General features: G+C 50.3%; 2 protein-coding genes across 4 annotated transcripts in view; one reads left to right on the top strand and one right to left on the bottom strand.

The window, feature by feature from the left end:
* Positions 1-11860, bottom strand: part of MARS2 (methionyl-tRNA synthetase 2, mitochondrial) — a 28509-nt gene extending 16649 nt beyond the window's left edge. Inside the window, exons 1-2 of one of the 3 annotated variants that reach the window (XM_078776744.1) lie at positions 11610-11675; positions 11176-11229 (exon numbers count right to left, since the gene is read on the bottom strand). In XM_078776744.1, coding sequence (XP_078632870.1) covers positions 11176-11202 — 27 coding nt within the window. In that variant the 5' untranslated portion in view covers positions 11203-11229; positions 11610-11675. Of the gene's footprint in view, positions 1-11175; positions 11230-11597 lie in introns of all 3 variants that reach the window. The other 2 variants (XM_078776743.1, XM_068114002.2) reach the window with 2 other exon arrangements.
* A 154-nt stretch (positions 11861-12014) lies between these two features.
* Positions 12015-15901, top strand: part of AIFM1 (apoptosis inducing factor mitochondria associated 1) — a 94421-nt gene continuing 90534 nt past the window's right edge. Inside the window, exon 1 of the mRNA XM_068114000.2 lies at positions 12015-12294. Within this exon, the coding sequence (XP_067970101.2) occupies positions 12231-12294 (64 nt within the window). The 5' untranslated portion in view covers positions 12015-12230. The remainder of the gene's footprint in view (positions 12295-15901) is intronic.

Genomic DNA, 15901 nt, shown 5'->3' with positions numbered 1-15901 from the left:
TGAAAGCCTTGTATGTGGTGAGGAGCTCAGGTGTGCCAAGGAAGGACTTCGCACGACGGAGGATGCCCAGTCGGCGACTGGCTTTGGAGGCCAGCTTGGAAATGTGGTTTTCCCAAGAAAGATCATGGCAGATAGTGAGACGCAAAAGCTTGAGCGACAGAACGTCTTGGAGAGGATTGTTGAGAAAGTAGATGGGAGGGTTTTAAAGTCGGTCTTCTCGGAGAGACATAGTAAGAGTGTGAGATTTGTCAGGATTGAAAGACATGTTCCACTTGTTTGACCAGTCTGTAATTTTGTCCAGGTCTGCAGAGAGTGAGGAAGCTGCAGACTGCCGATCTGAGGGATGAGGAATGGAGCGGCAGAGAGTGGAGTCATCAGCAAAGAGAGAGAGAGGATTTTCCAGAGAGTCGGAGAGATCATTGATGAAGACCAGAAAAAGCACAGGGCCCAGAACACTACCTTGGGGAACTCCAGCCAGAACAGGAAGGGGAGATGAGAGAAATCCATTCAGGGCCACACGTTGACTACGACCAGAGAGGAAGTCCGCAAGCCAAGCGTGGAGATTTCCATGGATACCATAGGAGGAGAGTTTGGTGAGCAGAGGTGGGTGCCAGACCGTATCGAAGGCACATGATATGTCAAGGGAGACAGCTCTGATTACCTGTTTGCCATTGAGGACCTTCATCCATTGTTGAGACAGCAGAAGCAACATGTCCAGAGTAGAATGACCTGGTCTTAATCCAAATTGATGATCGGAGATCAAGCCATTGGAGAAGAGGAAGGATTTGATATCCGAAGCAATGATGGATTCCATGACTTTGCTGATAATTGGGAGCAGGCTGATTGGTCTGCAGTTGGAAGGATCTGTTTTTGCACCTTTTTTGTACAAAGCGGTAATGTTTGCTGTTTCCAAGATGCTGACAGATGACCTTGAGCAAAAGAGAGGGTGAAAAGAACAGAGAGAGGGTGAGATAGAGCGGCAGAGCAGGATTTTAGGACCCGTGGGCTGATGCCGTCTGGTCCAGTTGCAGAATCAGAGTTGAGGTTTGACAAAAACTTCTCCACCTTGTCAGGAGAGAAGGACACAGAGTCCAGGAGCAGTGGAGTTCGACTGGGTAAGGTGGTAACAGAGAGTGATGGGTTTGGGACAAGATTTTCAGGCAAACACAGAGTTGAGACATTCGGCGTTGAGACATTCGGCTTTGTCACGTGCGGTGTCAACTGTGCAGCCATTTGAGGTGAGGGAGGGGATGGAGGGGGAACAAACACCAGAAACGGATTTGACCAGATGCCACCAGGATTTGGAGGAAGGAGACAGGTTTGAGAGTTCATTCTTGAGTGTGGAGAGATAGTGCGTCCTGGCACTCTTGAGGGTAGACACACACTTGTTCTGAGCTTGGTGGAAGGAACTGAGATTGCCTTCAGTTGGATTTGCCTTCCAAGAGGCAAAGGCAAGTTGTTTCAGGGCAACTGCCTCACCACAATATTCAGTGTACCATGGACGGGAGGAAGGGTGAGACAACTGAAGACGAGATGGGATAAATCTGTGCATGACAGAGAGGAGTTTGCTTTGGAAGAATTCCCAGGAAGAATTGATGTCAGAGGCAGTTGAGTTGGGAGACCAGTCCAGATGATTGATGGCTGCTTGCAGACCATGCCAGTCGGCCTGAGTGAAATGCCAAACTCGTTGACGCTGAGGAGGCTCTTTGAGAATGGCCAGAGAGATGTCCACTTTAACAAGCACGTGATCAAAAGAACCGATTGGAGCAGAAGAAGAGCAGCAGACATTTGCAGGGAAGTTTGTCATAACCAAGTCCAGAAGAGAAGATACTCCATCGACTGAGATCCGGGTCGGGAAATTGACAGATTATGTCAGTCTCTGCTCACCTTCACTCTTTCATTCCCCTTTTCTCCCGCCTCTGGAACAAACTCCCCCACTCACTCCCTTCAATCCCACTCCTCCCTCCAGGTCTTTAAAACAGCTGTTCACCACCATCTCTTGTCTTCCCCCATCCAAAACCTTGATCTTTTCTAGAAGAGACCAAGTCTAGAAGAGAAGATACTCCATCGACTGAGATCCAGGTCAGGAAATTGACAGATTGTGTCAGTCTCTGCTCCTTTCATTCCCCTTTTCTGACCGCCTCTGGAACAAACTCCCCCACTCCCTTCAATCCCACTCCTCTCTCCAGGTCTTTAAAACAGCTGTTCACCACCATCTCATATCTTCCCCCATCCAAAACCTTGATCTTTTCTACCCCCGCTAATTCACCCGATACACTTTTTCAAAATTCCAACTTCTTTCCTGGAAGTCCTTGCGGTGTCCATATGTTTTATACCTCTCCCACCTCCCCCCAAGCCCTCTCCCTCTGACAGTTCTCTCGATGTCCCTGCTCTCAAATGTTGTGTTTGTGTCCTTCCCCCTCTCTCCCCATCTTGTCTACCGCTCCCCTTATTTTGTGTTTTATGTCGGTTTGTGTCGGTTTGACTTTTTGTGTGATTAATGTTAGCTCTTTCACGAGCCTCAATGTTGTATACAAAAAAAAAGAAAAAGAAAAAAAAAAGTCCCAATGAGTCACAGAAGTCCTTTGCTGAGGTGCCATGGCTGGTGAGAGAGGAACCCACACCCAGCCAGCTGGCATGATGACATTTGAAGTCACCACATATGAGGAAGAGAGAGTTGGGATGAGTTGATAGAAGTTGGTCCATGGTCCATGTTGTCACAAAGTGAAATGTAAATGGAGTCATCACTGTTGAGGACGGTACAGAACACATATGAACAAAAGGTGGGAGCGGAGAGGAAGCCATAGCCAGAGGTACTCCTGGGGGTGGGGTGGAGATAGGGCAGAGCAAGGAGAGTGAGGAAGAGAGTTTTTGATAAAGATAGCAACCCCACCACCAAGACGAGGCTCAGGTCTATCATACCGGAGGAGGGAGTAACCAGGAAGAGATATTAAGGAATCAGACACATCTTGAAGTAGGAAAGTTTCTGTTAAGCAGATCAAGTCTGGATTGTCAGAAGCAAACTGAATGGAGAGATCAATCAGGTTTGAGCGAATGCCCCGGATGTTTGAGGTCCATATCGTTAATGAGGAGAGAGGGGGAGCATCGGGTGCAGGAGAGGGGAGTGGAGGGGTAGGGTCAGATGAAGGATGAGAGCGGGAGGTAGGGAGAGCAGTTGTTAGTGTGTCAGAGATTACAGAAGAGTTACAAGAAAGGGAAGGATGAGGAGGACGAAAGGTTTGATGGTGATGCGATGAGGCACAGTGAGGGGTTCTTTGAGGGGGGGCAGAGGAAAGTAGAAGGTTGGGGGAGGTCAAGGTATGAGATAGAAGGGAGATGAAGTGGGGAGGAGGCAGCTTTGAGGAGGAGGTGGGAGGGGGGAGAATTGGAGAGGAATGGTAGGGGGGGAGATTTGAAGGGGAGGGGTTAGGGGGGAGTTTAGGAGGGGAGGGGAAAGGGGGGAGATTTGGAGTGGAGGGGCAAGGGGGGAGATTTGGAGGGGAGGGGCAAGGAGGAAGTTTAGAAAGTGGATGATTAATGAAAGATGAACATTTATAACAAATAGGGTTTATTGTGATTTTCAAGTTGGAGATCCGTTTAAGAACGATGGAGGAGGGGTGGAATGAATGTGAATTTCGAGCATGTAGTGAGGAAGAATTATAAGAGATTGAATTTTTTTTGAAGTGGAATGAGTTGAAGAGGAAGTTTTTGTCTTTTGTCTTAAAACAAATATGGCAGACGAACCATGTGACCAATGGTATCATCAATTTTTTTTTCTCCACCAATTTATCCCAAGATGACGCTCAATAAATTTTATGTTGATTGGATGAAGTTTTGTATTTGTCCAATTATGACGTCATAATGGCGGCACCTATGACCTCATTAAAAAAAAAAAAACCACCTTTAGAGGCCATTTTTCCCCGCAAGCGGGGGTTGGCCTTTTTCGGGCACCGTGGTTGTTGTTGTTTTTTTTGGTCCCCTTTTTGAAGCAATGTTTTACGGCCGGATGCCCTTCCTGCCGCCAACCCTGTTTGTCGCCTTTTACGACAAGCAGGGAATTACCAGTGAACTGGTACTCAATTAGCCGACCTCGGAAGGATGACAGGCTGAGTCAACCCCCCTGGCGTTAATTCAGCGATCGACCGGGATTCGAACCCAGGATCCTAGGATCCGAAGCTGGCACCCTAGCCGCTAAGCCAACACCAGGCACCTATGACGTCATTAACGTATGTTATTCCCCTTGGGGAGTTCTTTACGATAAGCCATGTCCCATTTTTTTCTACGCAGTGCTGATGGAGATGCAAAGTTTTTCAGTTTTTCCAAGATGGCGCCTGTACCACGTGACCTATGATGTCATAATTATCATTATACAAGAGGAGGCGCACCTTTGGTGAAAATTTCCTGTTAATCAGACCAATGGTTGCAGAGAAAAGCATACTTATTCTGTGTGGACAATCAAACAGCACACAAACAAACAAACAAACGGACCCAAATGCAATACTCTCTCCTCTGGCGAGGGTAAAAATACAACTATCTTTAAATTTGTTGGTGGAAGAGTGCTTATGCACTATTTAATGCAGCAATGTACAATTACCTAATATGTGTGGTCCATTTAATTATGACTGAGCTGTAGAGCCAGTGATGAAAATGAATGAAAGTCATTTAATTTCACTAAATAACATGACTGATGCAAGTATCTCTTTCAATCGCACTGTAAATGTTGAGCCACATGTACTGTAGTTTTTCTTTCACATAATCTTGTAATGAGTAAATGATTTCTGACATGTACGTTAGAAACCTACCAATGATGTTACCATTTTTATAACTACAATAAAACAAATAATTAAACTCTTCTTTCGCCAACTGTTTTCTTATGATGCAATGGAATAACAAAGCACGCAAAGGACCATTATAAATTAAATGCTTCTTTTCCCCGCGCACGTGAAACGGAAGGCAGAGTTAAGCAATTATTTCACTTTGTCTACAAACGTCAGCTAATGATCGAGGAACAACTTATTTAAAGGGAATGTTATATATTGAACATCGGAACACAAATCTGCAGTTTAGCAGTACTTTGGCTCTGAATTTAACCGGACCGCACATGCGCAGAGATGAGTGGGATAATTTATTTATTCCGTCTACTTGTCTGGCAGTCAAACAAAATTGAAAATCATTCCAATCAGCGAACTTACTGTTTTTAGCAATGTGATAAAAGACACAAACAACAGGCCTGAAAAACTAATATAACTTGTTGGATAATTTGGTGTACAAGGCACTGCATCAATGGTGGTAAACTTCCACTTCTTTCTACAACGTTTAAAATCCTCATTTTATTTCAATTTAACTACAAACAGTCGGACCCAGCATTTGCAGGGGATGTTCCTTGAAAATTCCGTGAATGTCGGAACCGCAAATGTAAGGGAATTGTTTCAATGGGATAAGGGCGGATAGGTTCCGGCGGTGGTTCCTGATTCGTGAAGAATCGCACAAATGTCGAGGAAAATCCCACAAAAGTTGAGGAAAATCCTGTGAATATCGAGGAAAATCCCACGAATAAACGAAAATCCCATGAATGTCGAGAAAAATCCCACGAATGTCAAGGAAAATCCCACAAATGTTGAGGAAAATCCCATGAATGTCAAGGAAAATCCCACGAATGTTGAGGCATTGTTTCAATGGGGAAAAGGGGGACAGCTAATTGTACTAATAGATGCAATGGAATGTTTTCATTCTGTACAGTAACTAGCTGGGGATGATGTGTTACACAGCTGGTGGAATATCTAGCAAAGCAATGTTAAAATTGTGAATGGTGGGATATCCCATGAAGCAATGTTCAGATTGTGAATGGTGGGATATCCCACGAAGCAGTGTTCAGATTGTGAATGGTGGGATATCCCGCGAAGCAATGTTCAGATTGTGAATGGTGGGATATCCCACGAAGCAATGTTCAGATTGTGAATGGTGGGATATCCCGCGAAGCAATGTTCAGATTGTGAATGGTGGGATATCCCACGAAGCAATGTTTACAATGTGAATGGTGGGATATCCCACGAAGCAATGTTTACAATGTGAATGGTGGGATATCCCAAGAAGCAATGTTTACAATGCGAATGGTGGGATATCCCGCGAAGCAATGTTTACAATGTGAATGGTGGGATATCCGGCGAAGCAATGTTTACAATGTGAATGGTGGGATATCCCAAGAAGCAATGTTTACAATGCGAATGGTGGGATATCCCACATATCTCGCTTCTAGCACGGCTAAAATATTTTAATGTGGCCGTGAAAAGCCATGAAAATGTGAAGCACAAGGCCGCAAATGTAGAATCAGGTCATGCTCACGGACGATATGTTTTTTTGTGTATATCCAGTTGCTTTGTGCGTGGCTGGTAGATATGAATTTTAAAGTCATGAAGATATGTTTTTAAACTGTAATGCTTGCGGCTCATGGTAATTATTTTTTGCATCCTCGAAAAACTGCTAATATGCGCAACACAGGGCTGCAAATGTAGAAGCAGGTCACAATTTATTAACCGTGAATACGCGGAACCCACGATTGTTGGGACTGCGAATGTCGGGGTTTGACTGTATTTCAACTCTATAGAACACAAATAACTCTTTTGTCACTTTCAAAAATCTTTCGTTTAGCAGTACTCAAACAAAATATTATGGCATTTTACATCATCTCGACCAATCAAATTTGCTGCTTGCAAGACTTGTTTCTCAAGACTGCATGGGGTAAAGTGTTCTATGAACTCTCTAGTTTTATTTTTGTAATTAAAAGATAAAATGTGCATGAAGTGAGCTTAAATGTTAGTGGTGAATCTTTCTATTCCTCTGACTTATTAATGTAAAATGACAAAAGATTTCATATCTTAACAATAAACATGCTATTATACAAGGTCTTGTTGAAAGTGGAGAAACAGGGTTCAGGCCTTCTCAATTTAATGAGTGTAAACACCTGGATGGATTGCAAAGGTAAATAAATCTGGTAAAATTTGGTATTCACATGGGCAGGCCATTAGGTGTTCTGGTCTATGCTTTGACACTGCTACTGTGAACCCTTGGTTCAACTGCCCAATGGTCCAAGCACCACACTCAAGGGTGGTTTTAGGCACTTCTGCAACCCATGCATATGTGAGGGTGTCCTGGAGCAGGCCAATACTGAATACACCTTTGGGATAGCCTCTTGGGTCATCTTGAGAGTCAACCTGATAGTGACTGCAGAGGATAATGATACAATAGCGGGAGCAATAAGAAGAGAAACCAGAAAGGTGAGAACAGTGTTGGAGATCAACAAAAAGGTGGTGTGCACAAAGTTACTGTACATTCTGTTCTGCACAGGTTTCCATCCTCTCCTTTCACGCCAACAATCCGTGAGTGTTTTGACTGATTTCTTTTGAAAAATATGGACCACTTTTGAAAAAAAGGAGAGAGATATGGGGGGGGGGGGGCGGGGGGGGGAAGGAGAGAGATACGGTGGGAGGAGAAAGATATAGGGGAAGGAGAGAGATACGCGGGGAGGAGAAAGAGATACGGGGGGAGGAGAGAGAGAGATACGGGGGGAGGAGAGGGAGATACGGGGGAGGAGAGAGAGATACGGGGGGAGGAGAGAGATACGGGGTGGAGGAGAGAGAGATACGGGGGGAGGAGAGAGAGATACGGGGGGAGGAGAGAGAGATACGGGGGGGAGGAGAGAGAGATACGGGGGGAGGAGAGAGAGATACGGGGGGAGGAGAGAGAGATACGGGGGGAGGAGAGAGATACGGGGGGAGGAGAGAGATACGGGGGGAGGAGAGAGATACGGGGGGAGGAGAGAGATACGGGGGGAGGAGAGAGATACGGGGGGAGGAGAGAGATACGGGGGGAGCAGAGAGATACGGGGGAGGAGAGATATACGGGGGAGGAGGAGAGATATACGGGGGAGGAGAGATATACGGGGGAGGAGAGATATACGGGGGAGGAGGAGAGAGATACGGGGGGAGGAGACATACGGTGGGAGGAGACATATACGGGGGGAGGAGAGATATACCGGGGAGGAGACATATACCGGGGGAGGAGAGAGATACGGGGTGAGGAGAGAGATACAGGGGAGGAGAGAGATATGGGGGAGGAGAGATATACAGTCACATGAAAAGGTAAGTACACCCCATGTAAAGTTTTGACCTTTTCAACATATGTCAACATACAGCTATTTGATCTTCATTTCAACAATATTGATAGATAAAGGTGATATAATATAACAAATATCATGAAACATTTACATTTTGTAGTCCATTGTATAATTTTAATAAACATAAATGCAAATTACGCATGTGGAAAAAGTAAGTACACCCTTGGCTCAAATAGGTGGTATTGCCCCCTTCGGCAGAAACAACCTCAAGTAGGCGTTTCTTATAACTGTCCACCAGTCTCTGACATCGACTGGGAGAAATTTTTGCCCACTCCTCCATACAGAATTATTTCAGCTGTGCGATGTTTGAGGGGTTTCTTGCATGCACAGCTCGTTTCAAATCCCCCCACAACATCTCGATGGGATTTCGATCCGGGCTTTGACTTGGCCATTCCAGAACCCTCCATTTCTTTCTTTTCAGCCATTCCTTGATGGATTTACTGGTATGTTTAGGGTCATGGTCATGTTGCAAGGTCCACCTTGGACATTTTGAAAAAAGGAGAGAGATACGGGGTGGGGGGGGGGGGGGGGGATGAGAGAGATACGGGGGGAGGAGTTGAGCTTCAACTTTCCGACAGGTGCCCTCACATTATCCTCAAGCACCCTCTGGTACAATGAATAATTCATAGTGGATTCTATAATGGTGAGCTGCCCAGGCCCTGATGCAGCAAAGCTGCCCCAAACCATAATATTTCCACCACCATGCTTTACAGTTGGTATCAGGTTCTTGTGGTCAAATGCTGTCTTTGGTTTTCGCCAAACATGTCTTCTGATACTGTGGCCAAATAGCTCTACCTTTAACTCATCTGTCCAGAACACATTGTTCCAGAAGTGCTGGTCTTTGCCTAGGTGTTCATTGGCAAACTTTAGTCTTGCCCTGATGTTCTTTCTGGACAGCAAAGGTTTCCTCCTGGCACAACTCCCATGTAGATCAAATTTGTGCAGCCTCTTTCTTATGGTAGACTCGTGCACTTTGACATCAACAGTGGCATGAGCTACCTGTAGGTCCCGTGAAGACATTCTGGGGTTCTGAGAGACTTTTTCAGCATCTTGCGGTCTTCTCTCGTGCTGAACTTGCTGGGGCGGCCTGGCCTGAACAAGTTGGCAGTTGTTTGGAATCTTCTCCACTTGTAGATGATCTTCCGGACAGTCGAATGATTGATTTCAAATTGTTTGGAGATCTTTTTAAATCCCTTCCCAGACTCGTAGGCATCTATAACCTTCTTTCTGAAGGCCTCAGAGAGCTCTTTTGATCTAGGCATGGTGACACCGCACACTTCAACAACAAAGAGCAAACCAAACTAAATGTCTGAGGTTTAAATAAGACAGGTTCCTCCAAGATCCTCTCTAATGATGTTCTAATCATTTGCACCTGAGCTGGTGCACCTGATTAGCCTGGTGTTGGCTTAGCGGTTAGGGTGCCGGCTTGAGATCCTAGGATCCTGGGTTTGAATCCCGATCGATCACTGAATTAACACCAGGGGGGTTGACTCAGCCTGTCATCCTTCCGAGGTCGGCAAATTGAGCACCAGCTTGCTGGGATGAATGATAACGGTGTGTACCCCAATTTAGAATAGGTACACCGTTTCCCTGCGCATCGTAAGAGTGTGACCACGGGTTGGCGTCAGGAAGGGCATCCGGCCATAAAAACATTGCCTCAAACGGGGAACCATGATTGTCATGGGGCCCGCAAGGCTAACCCCCGCTGTAGCGGGGAAAATGGCCTTAAAACGATCATTCATGCATTCATTCTGGTGCACCTGATTCTAATTTTAGGTATTTGAAGTCGTGATAAATGTAGGGGTGTACTTACTTTTTCCACATGTGAAATTTGCATTTATGTTTATTTAAATTATACAATGGACTACAAAATGTAAATGTTTCATGATATTTGTTATAATATATCACCTTTATCTTTCAATATTGTTGAAATGAAGATCAAATAGCTGTATGTTGAAATATGTTGAAAAAGTCAAAACTTTACATGGGGTGTACTTACTTTTTCACGTGACTGTACGGGGGGAGGAGAGATATACGGGGGGAGGAGAGAGATACGGGGAGAGGAGAGAGATACGGGGGGAGGAGATATATACGGGGGGAGGAGATATATACGGGGGGAGGAGATATATACGGGGGGAGGAGATATATACGGGGGGAGGAGAGATATATGGGGGAGGAGATATACGGGGGAGGAGACATATATGGGTGGAGGAGAGATATACGGGGGGAGGAGAGAGATACGGGGGGAGGAGAGAGATACGGGGGGAGGAGAGAGATACGGGGGGAGGAGAGAGATACGGGGGGAGGAGAGAGATACGGGGGGAGGAGATATACGGGGGGAGGAGATATACGGGGGGAGGAGAGAGATACGGGGGGAGGAGAGAGATACGGGGGGGGGAGGAGAGCGATACGGGGGGAGGAGAGAGATACGGGGGGGAGGAGAGAGATACAGGGGGGAGGAGAGAGATACGGGGGGAGGAGAGAGATACGGGGGGAGGAGAGAGATACGGGGGGAGGAGAGAGATACGGGGGGAGGAGAGAGATACGGGGGGAGGAGAGAGATACGGGGGGAGGAGAGATATACGGGGGGAGAGAGATACGGGGGAGGAGAGATGCGTGGGGGAGAGGAATGGTTGAGGGGGGGGGTAAGAAATGGGGAAGGGGAGAGAGAGAGATGGGGGTGAAAGAGAGATGGGGGTGAAAGAGAGAGATGGGGGTGAAAGAGAGAGATGGGGGTGAAAGAGAGAGATGGGGAGGAAGGGAGGTGAGGAGGGGAGGGCTGCGGAGTGGAGAAGAGAGAGGGGTTGGAGAAGGGATAGGAGGAAGAGAAGGGAAGGGGAGCGGGGGTTAGGGAGAGGAGGGGGAACGGAAAAGGGGAGAAGGGAGTGGGTTGTGGGAGAAGGAAGAGGTGGGGGGAATGAATGGAGAGGGGTCATTGCCGAACAAATAAAGATCATTCCTCTATGATGAGAGGCCGCGGGAGGGAGTTGGTTACCCCTCACCATAACCACTCTTGGAGGCGACAACATTCACCCAACTGGCTGTGAGGATCGCATCTGGAGTGGAAGCAAGGGGATATATAAAATGATCTAATGGTAGTTATCACAAAAAATTGGCCTTCAGATTTTTCTTTCCATTTTGATTTACTAGTCAATGTTTAGATTTCTGTTTTCAGACAATCGCCTCGTCCCATCACATCGACAAAACGAAACATCGGAATTCGCGGATAGTGTCCTCCTTACATGGAAATGTAATGACTAAATGTCTCACGTGGAAATGACGGGAAACACACATTATGTTGTATAACTGTACTTCCTAACTATCCGAAGCGCTTCGGATCGAGTTTACCTTTCTTTCTGACATATATATATATATATATACATACACACATACATAGGATATAAAAATGCGAATTTCAGAATACCTCACGTCGTACCTTGGTCAAAGTAACCTGCGCACTCCTTGACGGCGCGGGCTTCATACAGACGTCACGCAACAGGACAGGAAACCGGAGTAAACGTGCACAGTAAGCGGAGCGGTGAACTGTGAGATCATAACTATCACAATTGGGATTTTTTGTGTTGGAGACCACATTCCACATGGAAATGCATCGTAATGTAAAAAATAATCGAAACTTGTTACGATCAACGCGATTATCTCATGAACTTGTACACACAGCACGTGACTCGAGATGAAGGTTGCGCGAGCGAGTGGTAGCTCGGGCGACTCGTTTTCACTATTATGACGAGAGCAGAAAACAAAATTGGGATTTTCATAATAAAAACAAACGATTTGATTAATGCCTTGAGTAGAAATTTCTTTAAAAAAAAAAAATGTCGGAAGTGAAGATTGTGTATTATATCGTACGTTGTGTTCAGTGAGACAGTAGCGAGTGGATATGTTTGGGTTCCTTGTCAGGGTAGTTATCCACTGCATACCTACAGCCCAGCGATTCTTTTTTGTACGAGTGTGACCTTCAACTTCAAGCAGCTTGAGCTCCAGTCCTGGTGCTGTTCTGTCTCTGACATTCCCATTGCCACAGCCAAAGTCAATCGCAATGTCGTTTTCGCGCTTCAGGATGTTGTGTCGCCGGCTCGCCCACAGACCTCGCGCATCGCCAGGTGAACTCCGAATGACAACCATGCACCTCTGACGTCACGGCTTTAGAAGCCGTATGGCACAATTTTAGAGGGTAAATGTGTTTTTGAATCCAAGTAATGAAGCTTTTGGTATTACAGGGTGACACAGGCAGTGATTACGGGGGCTGCCGTAAGCCCCCCCCCCCCTTACCCTTGTGAGGAGGAGGAATAGTGGTCCATTTGGGGGTCAATGGGTAAAGCCCGCTGAGACTATGACGTATTATTGATATGCTGAAGGAGCTGTGGCTCCCACGTCGATCGAAAGAATGGACGCGACAAAAAGCTTGAATTCATCTGAGCTGCTTTATTCGAATCAAACACTCAGGCACTCTGGGAAAAACGTTTTACGGTCAGCAATATATATCTATTCCGCCAGGGGGTTTGCCCAGGCCTGGCGCCAGGGGGCGTGGCCCCGCGTCCCGGCTGCGGCCTGGCAAGTTGAGGGCGAGCCTGCCCGGGCGTCCCGACCGAGGCCTGGCAAGTCGAGCGCGGGCCTGCCCGGGCGTCCTGGACGAGCCCGGCCTGGTGATCGCTCCGCGTCCTTGATAGGTGCAAGGCGATTGTGTAACCCCAGCGGCAGCCGCTACACACGTCCCCCCAGAATCGACTTGCACCGGCAGGGTCAACTTGAGGGGGGTCCTGATGACCCGGCCGAAGCGACCCCTGGCGGGTCGTGGGAGGGGGTCCGGTGAGGTGGTGGGCGGTCGAGTGGGGGGCACCGTGGACGGGGGGCGGCCTCGCCGCGGCGGGAGGGCCACCCGTGGTGGGTGGTCGACGTCCACGTGCGCCGGCTTGAGGCGGTCCACTGCAATCCGGTCCGACCTGCCGCCGATGTCGATGACGAACGACTTGTCGTCCCGTCGCAGCACCCGGAAGGGCCCGTCGTACGGCGGCTGGAGTGGCCGCCGATGTGCGTCGTGACGCACAAAAACATACTCCGCGGTGCGGAGTGCTGGGGGGACGTAGGACTGGGGGTCACCGTGGTGGGATGTCGGCACGGGGGCAAACCGTCGGGCGGCCTCCTGGAGGTCCGAGCGCTGGCGAGCTGCGGACCAGGGGCTGGTAGCATCGGGCACGAATTCGCCCGGGACGCGTAGCACCTGGCCATAGACCAGCTCGGCGGTGGATGCCTGGAGGTCCTCCTTGGGGGCCGTGCGAAGGCCCAAAAGGACCCACGGCAGCCGGTCGGCCCAACCGCCGTCTTGAAGGCCGGCCATGAGCGCGGCCTTCATGGAGCGGTGGAATCGCTCGCACAACCCGTTTGCTTGGGGGTGGTAGGCCGTAGTACGGTGGAGCTTGACCCCCAGGTTGCGGGCGACCGCGCCCCACAGCTCGGAGGTGAACTGTGGTCCGCGGTCTGACGAGATGTCCGCCGGTGCGCCGAAGCGGGCGACCCAGGTGGCGATGAAGGCCTGCGCCACGTCGGCGGTGGTGGTGGAGACGAGGGGAACGGCCTCCGGCCACCTGGTGGTCCTGTCCACCATGGTGAGCAGGTGTGTGAACCCTCGTGATGGGGGAAGGGGGCCCACCAGATCCACGTTGACGTGGTCGAAACGTCGTTCGGGCACGGTGAAAGGTGCCAGCGGGGCCTGGGTGTGTCGGTGGACCTTGGCCCGTTGGCAGGCGGTGCAGGCGCTGGTCCAATCGCGGACGTCCCGACGAAGGCCGTGCCAGACGAAACGCGCCGACACCAGCTTCTGGGAAGCTTTCCGGCCCGGGTGGGAAAGGCCGTGGAGGGAGGCGAAGATGCGGCGTTGCCAGGTGACGGGCACGATGGGGCGAGGCCGGCCTTGGGAGACGTCGCAGAGCAGGACAGTGTCCGCGCAGGGGATGTCGGCCAGGCGGAGGCCCGTGTCCGCCGCCCGGAGGGCTTGCACCGTGGTGTCGGTGGTTTGGTCCGCCGCCATAAGCGCAAAATCCACGCCCAGGTGGACCGCGTTCGCGCTGGCCCGGGAAAGACAGTCGGCCACGGCGTTGTTTTTGCCGGCGACGTGCCGGATGTCCGTGGTAAACTCCGACACGGCGGAGAGGTGGCGCTGTTGGCGGGCCGACCATGGCTCCGTGACCTTGGCCATGGCGTAAACCAACGGCTTGTGGTCGACGAACGCCGTGAAAGGTCGGCCCTCCAGGAGGTGGCGGAAATGGCGGACGGCCAGGTGTAGACCGAGGAGCTCCCGGTCAAACGTGCTGTATTTGAGCTCGTTCGGCCGGAGCTGCCGGCTGAAAAAAGCGAGTGGCTGCCAAACCCCGTTCACCCATTGCTCATGTACGGCGCCCACCGCGTAGTCGGAGGCATCCGTGGTGAGGGCGATGGGAGCGTTGAGCACCGGGTGAGCGAGCAGTGTTGCGTCGGCGAGGGCCCGCTTTGAGCTTTGGAAGGCCGCATCCATTGCTGCGGACCAGGCGATGTCGTGCTTGGCCGGCTTGCCCCGGAGGGCTTCGTAGAGGGGCCGCATGAGTTGAGCAGCGCGGGGCACGAAGCGGTGATAAAAATTCACCATTCCCAGGAATTCCTGCAGGGCCTTTATGGTGCGGGGACGCGGGAAAGTGGTGATGGCCTCGACCTTGGTTGGCAGCGGCACAGCCCCGTTCTTGGTGATGTGGTGGCCCAAAAAATCAACGGCCGTCGTGCCGAAGTGGCATTTGGCCGGGTTGACGATGAGGCCGTGCTCGCTGAGGCGCCCGAACAGTGTTCGGAGGTGGAGGAGGTGCTCGGCCCGGGACGTGCTGGCGACGAGGATGTCGTCCAGGTAAACGAAAAGGAACGGCAGGTCACGCAGCACGCCGTCCATCAAGCGCTGGAACGCCTGAGCCGCGTTCTTGAGACCAAACGGCATCCGCAAGAACTCGAATAAGCCGAACGGCGTGATGACTGCCGTTTTAGGGACGTCGGCCGCCCTGACAGGTACCTGGTGATATCCCCGTATGAGATCAATTTTCGAAAAAATGACCCGTCCCGCCAGACGGGCGGAGAAGTCTTGGATATGCGGGATCGGGTACCTGTCGGGTGTTGTAGCGTCATTAAGACGGCGGTAGTCGCCACACGGGCGCCATCCACCCCCCGGCTTTGGCACGATGTGCAGTGGCGAGGCCCACGCGCTATCGGAGCGCCGCACGATGCCGAGGTGCTCCAACGCGTCGAATTCGGCCTTCGCAACGGCAAGCTTGGCTGGGTCGAGGCGGCGGGCCCTGGCGTAGACCGGCGGGCCCGTGGTTGGTATGTGGTGCTCGATCCCATGCCGTACTGCGACGGCCGAAAACGTCGGCCGCGTGAGGGCCGGGAACTCCGCGAGCAGGCGAGCAAACTCGTTCGCCGCCGGGACGGCGCATGCCAGCTCGGTCGGCGCGGAGCTGCTTAATGTGCATACCAGGGAGCTGAAGGTTTCAGCGTTGATTAAACGACGCCGTTGGACGTCCACCAGCAGTCCGTGTGCGCAGAGGAAGTCGGCGCCTAGCAGAGCCATGGGCACGTTGGCGGTTACAAACGTCCAAGCAAAGCGTTGGCCGCCGAAGCAGAGGGTGACGTTGCGCGGGCCGAAGGTGCGGATAGTCGATCCGTTGGCCGCAACCAAGGAGGGGCCGCAAACCG

The sequence above is a fragment of the Myxine glutinosa genome, chromosome 4 (assembly GCF_964187855.1).
Source record: "Myxine glutinosa chromosome 4, kmMyxGlut1.1, whole genome shotgun sequence".
Taxonomy (NCBI): Eukaryota; Metazoa; Chordata; class Myxini; order Myxiniformes; family Myxinidae; genus Myxine; species Myxine glutinosa.
The sequence above is the reverse complement of the archived record's forward strand: the minus strand, read 5'-3'. Positions and strand labels throughout refer to the sequence as shown.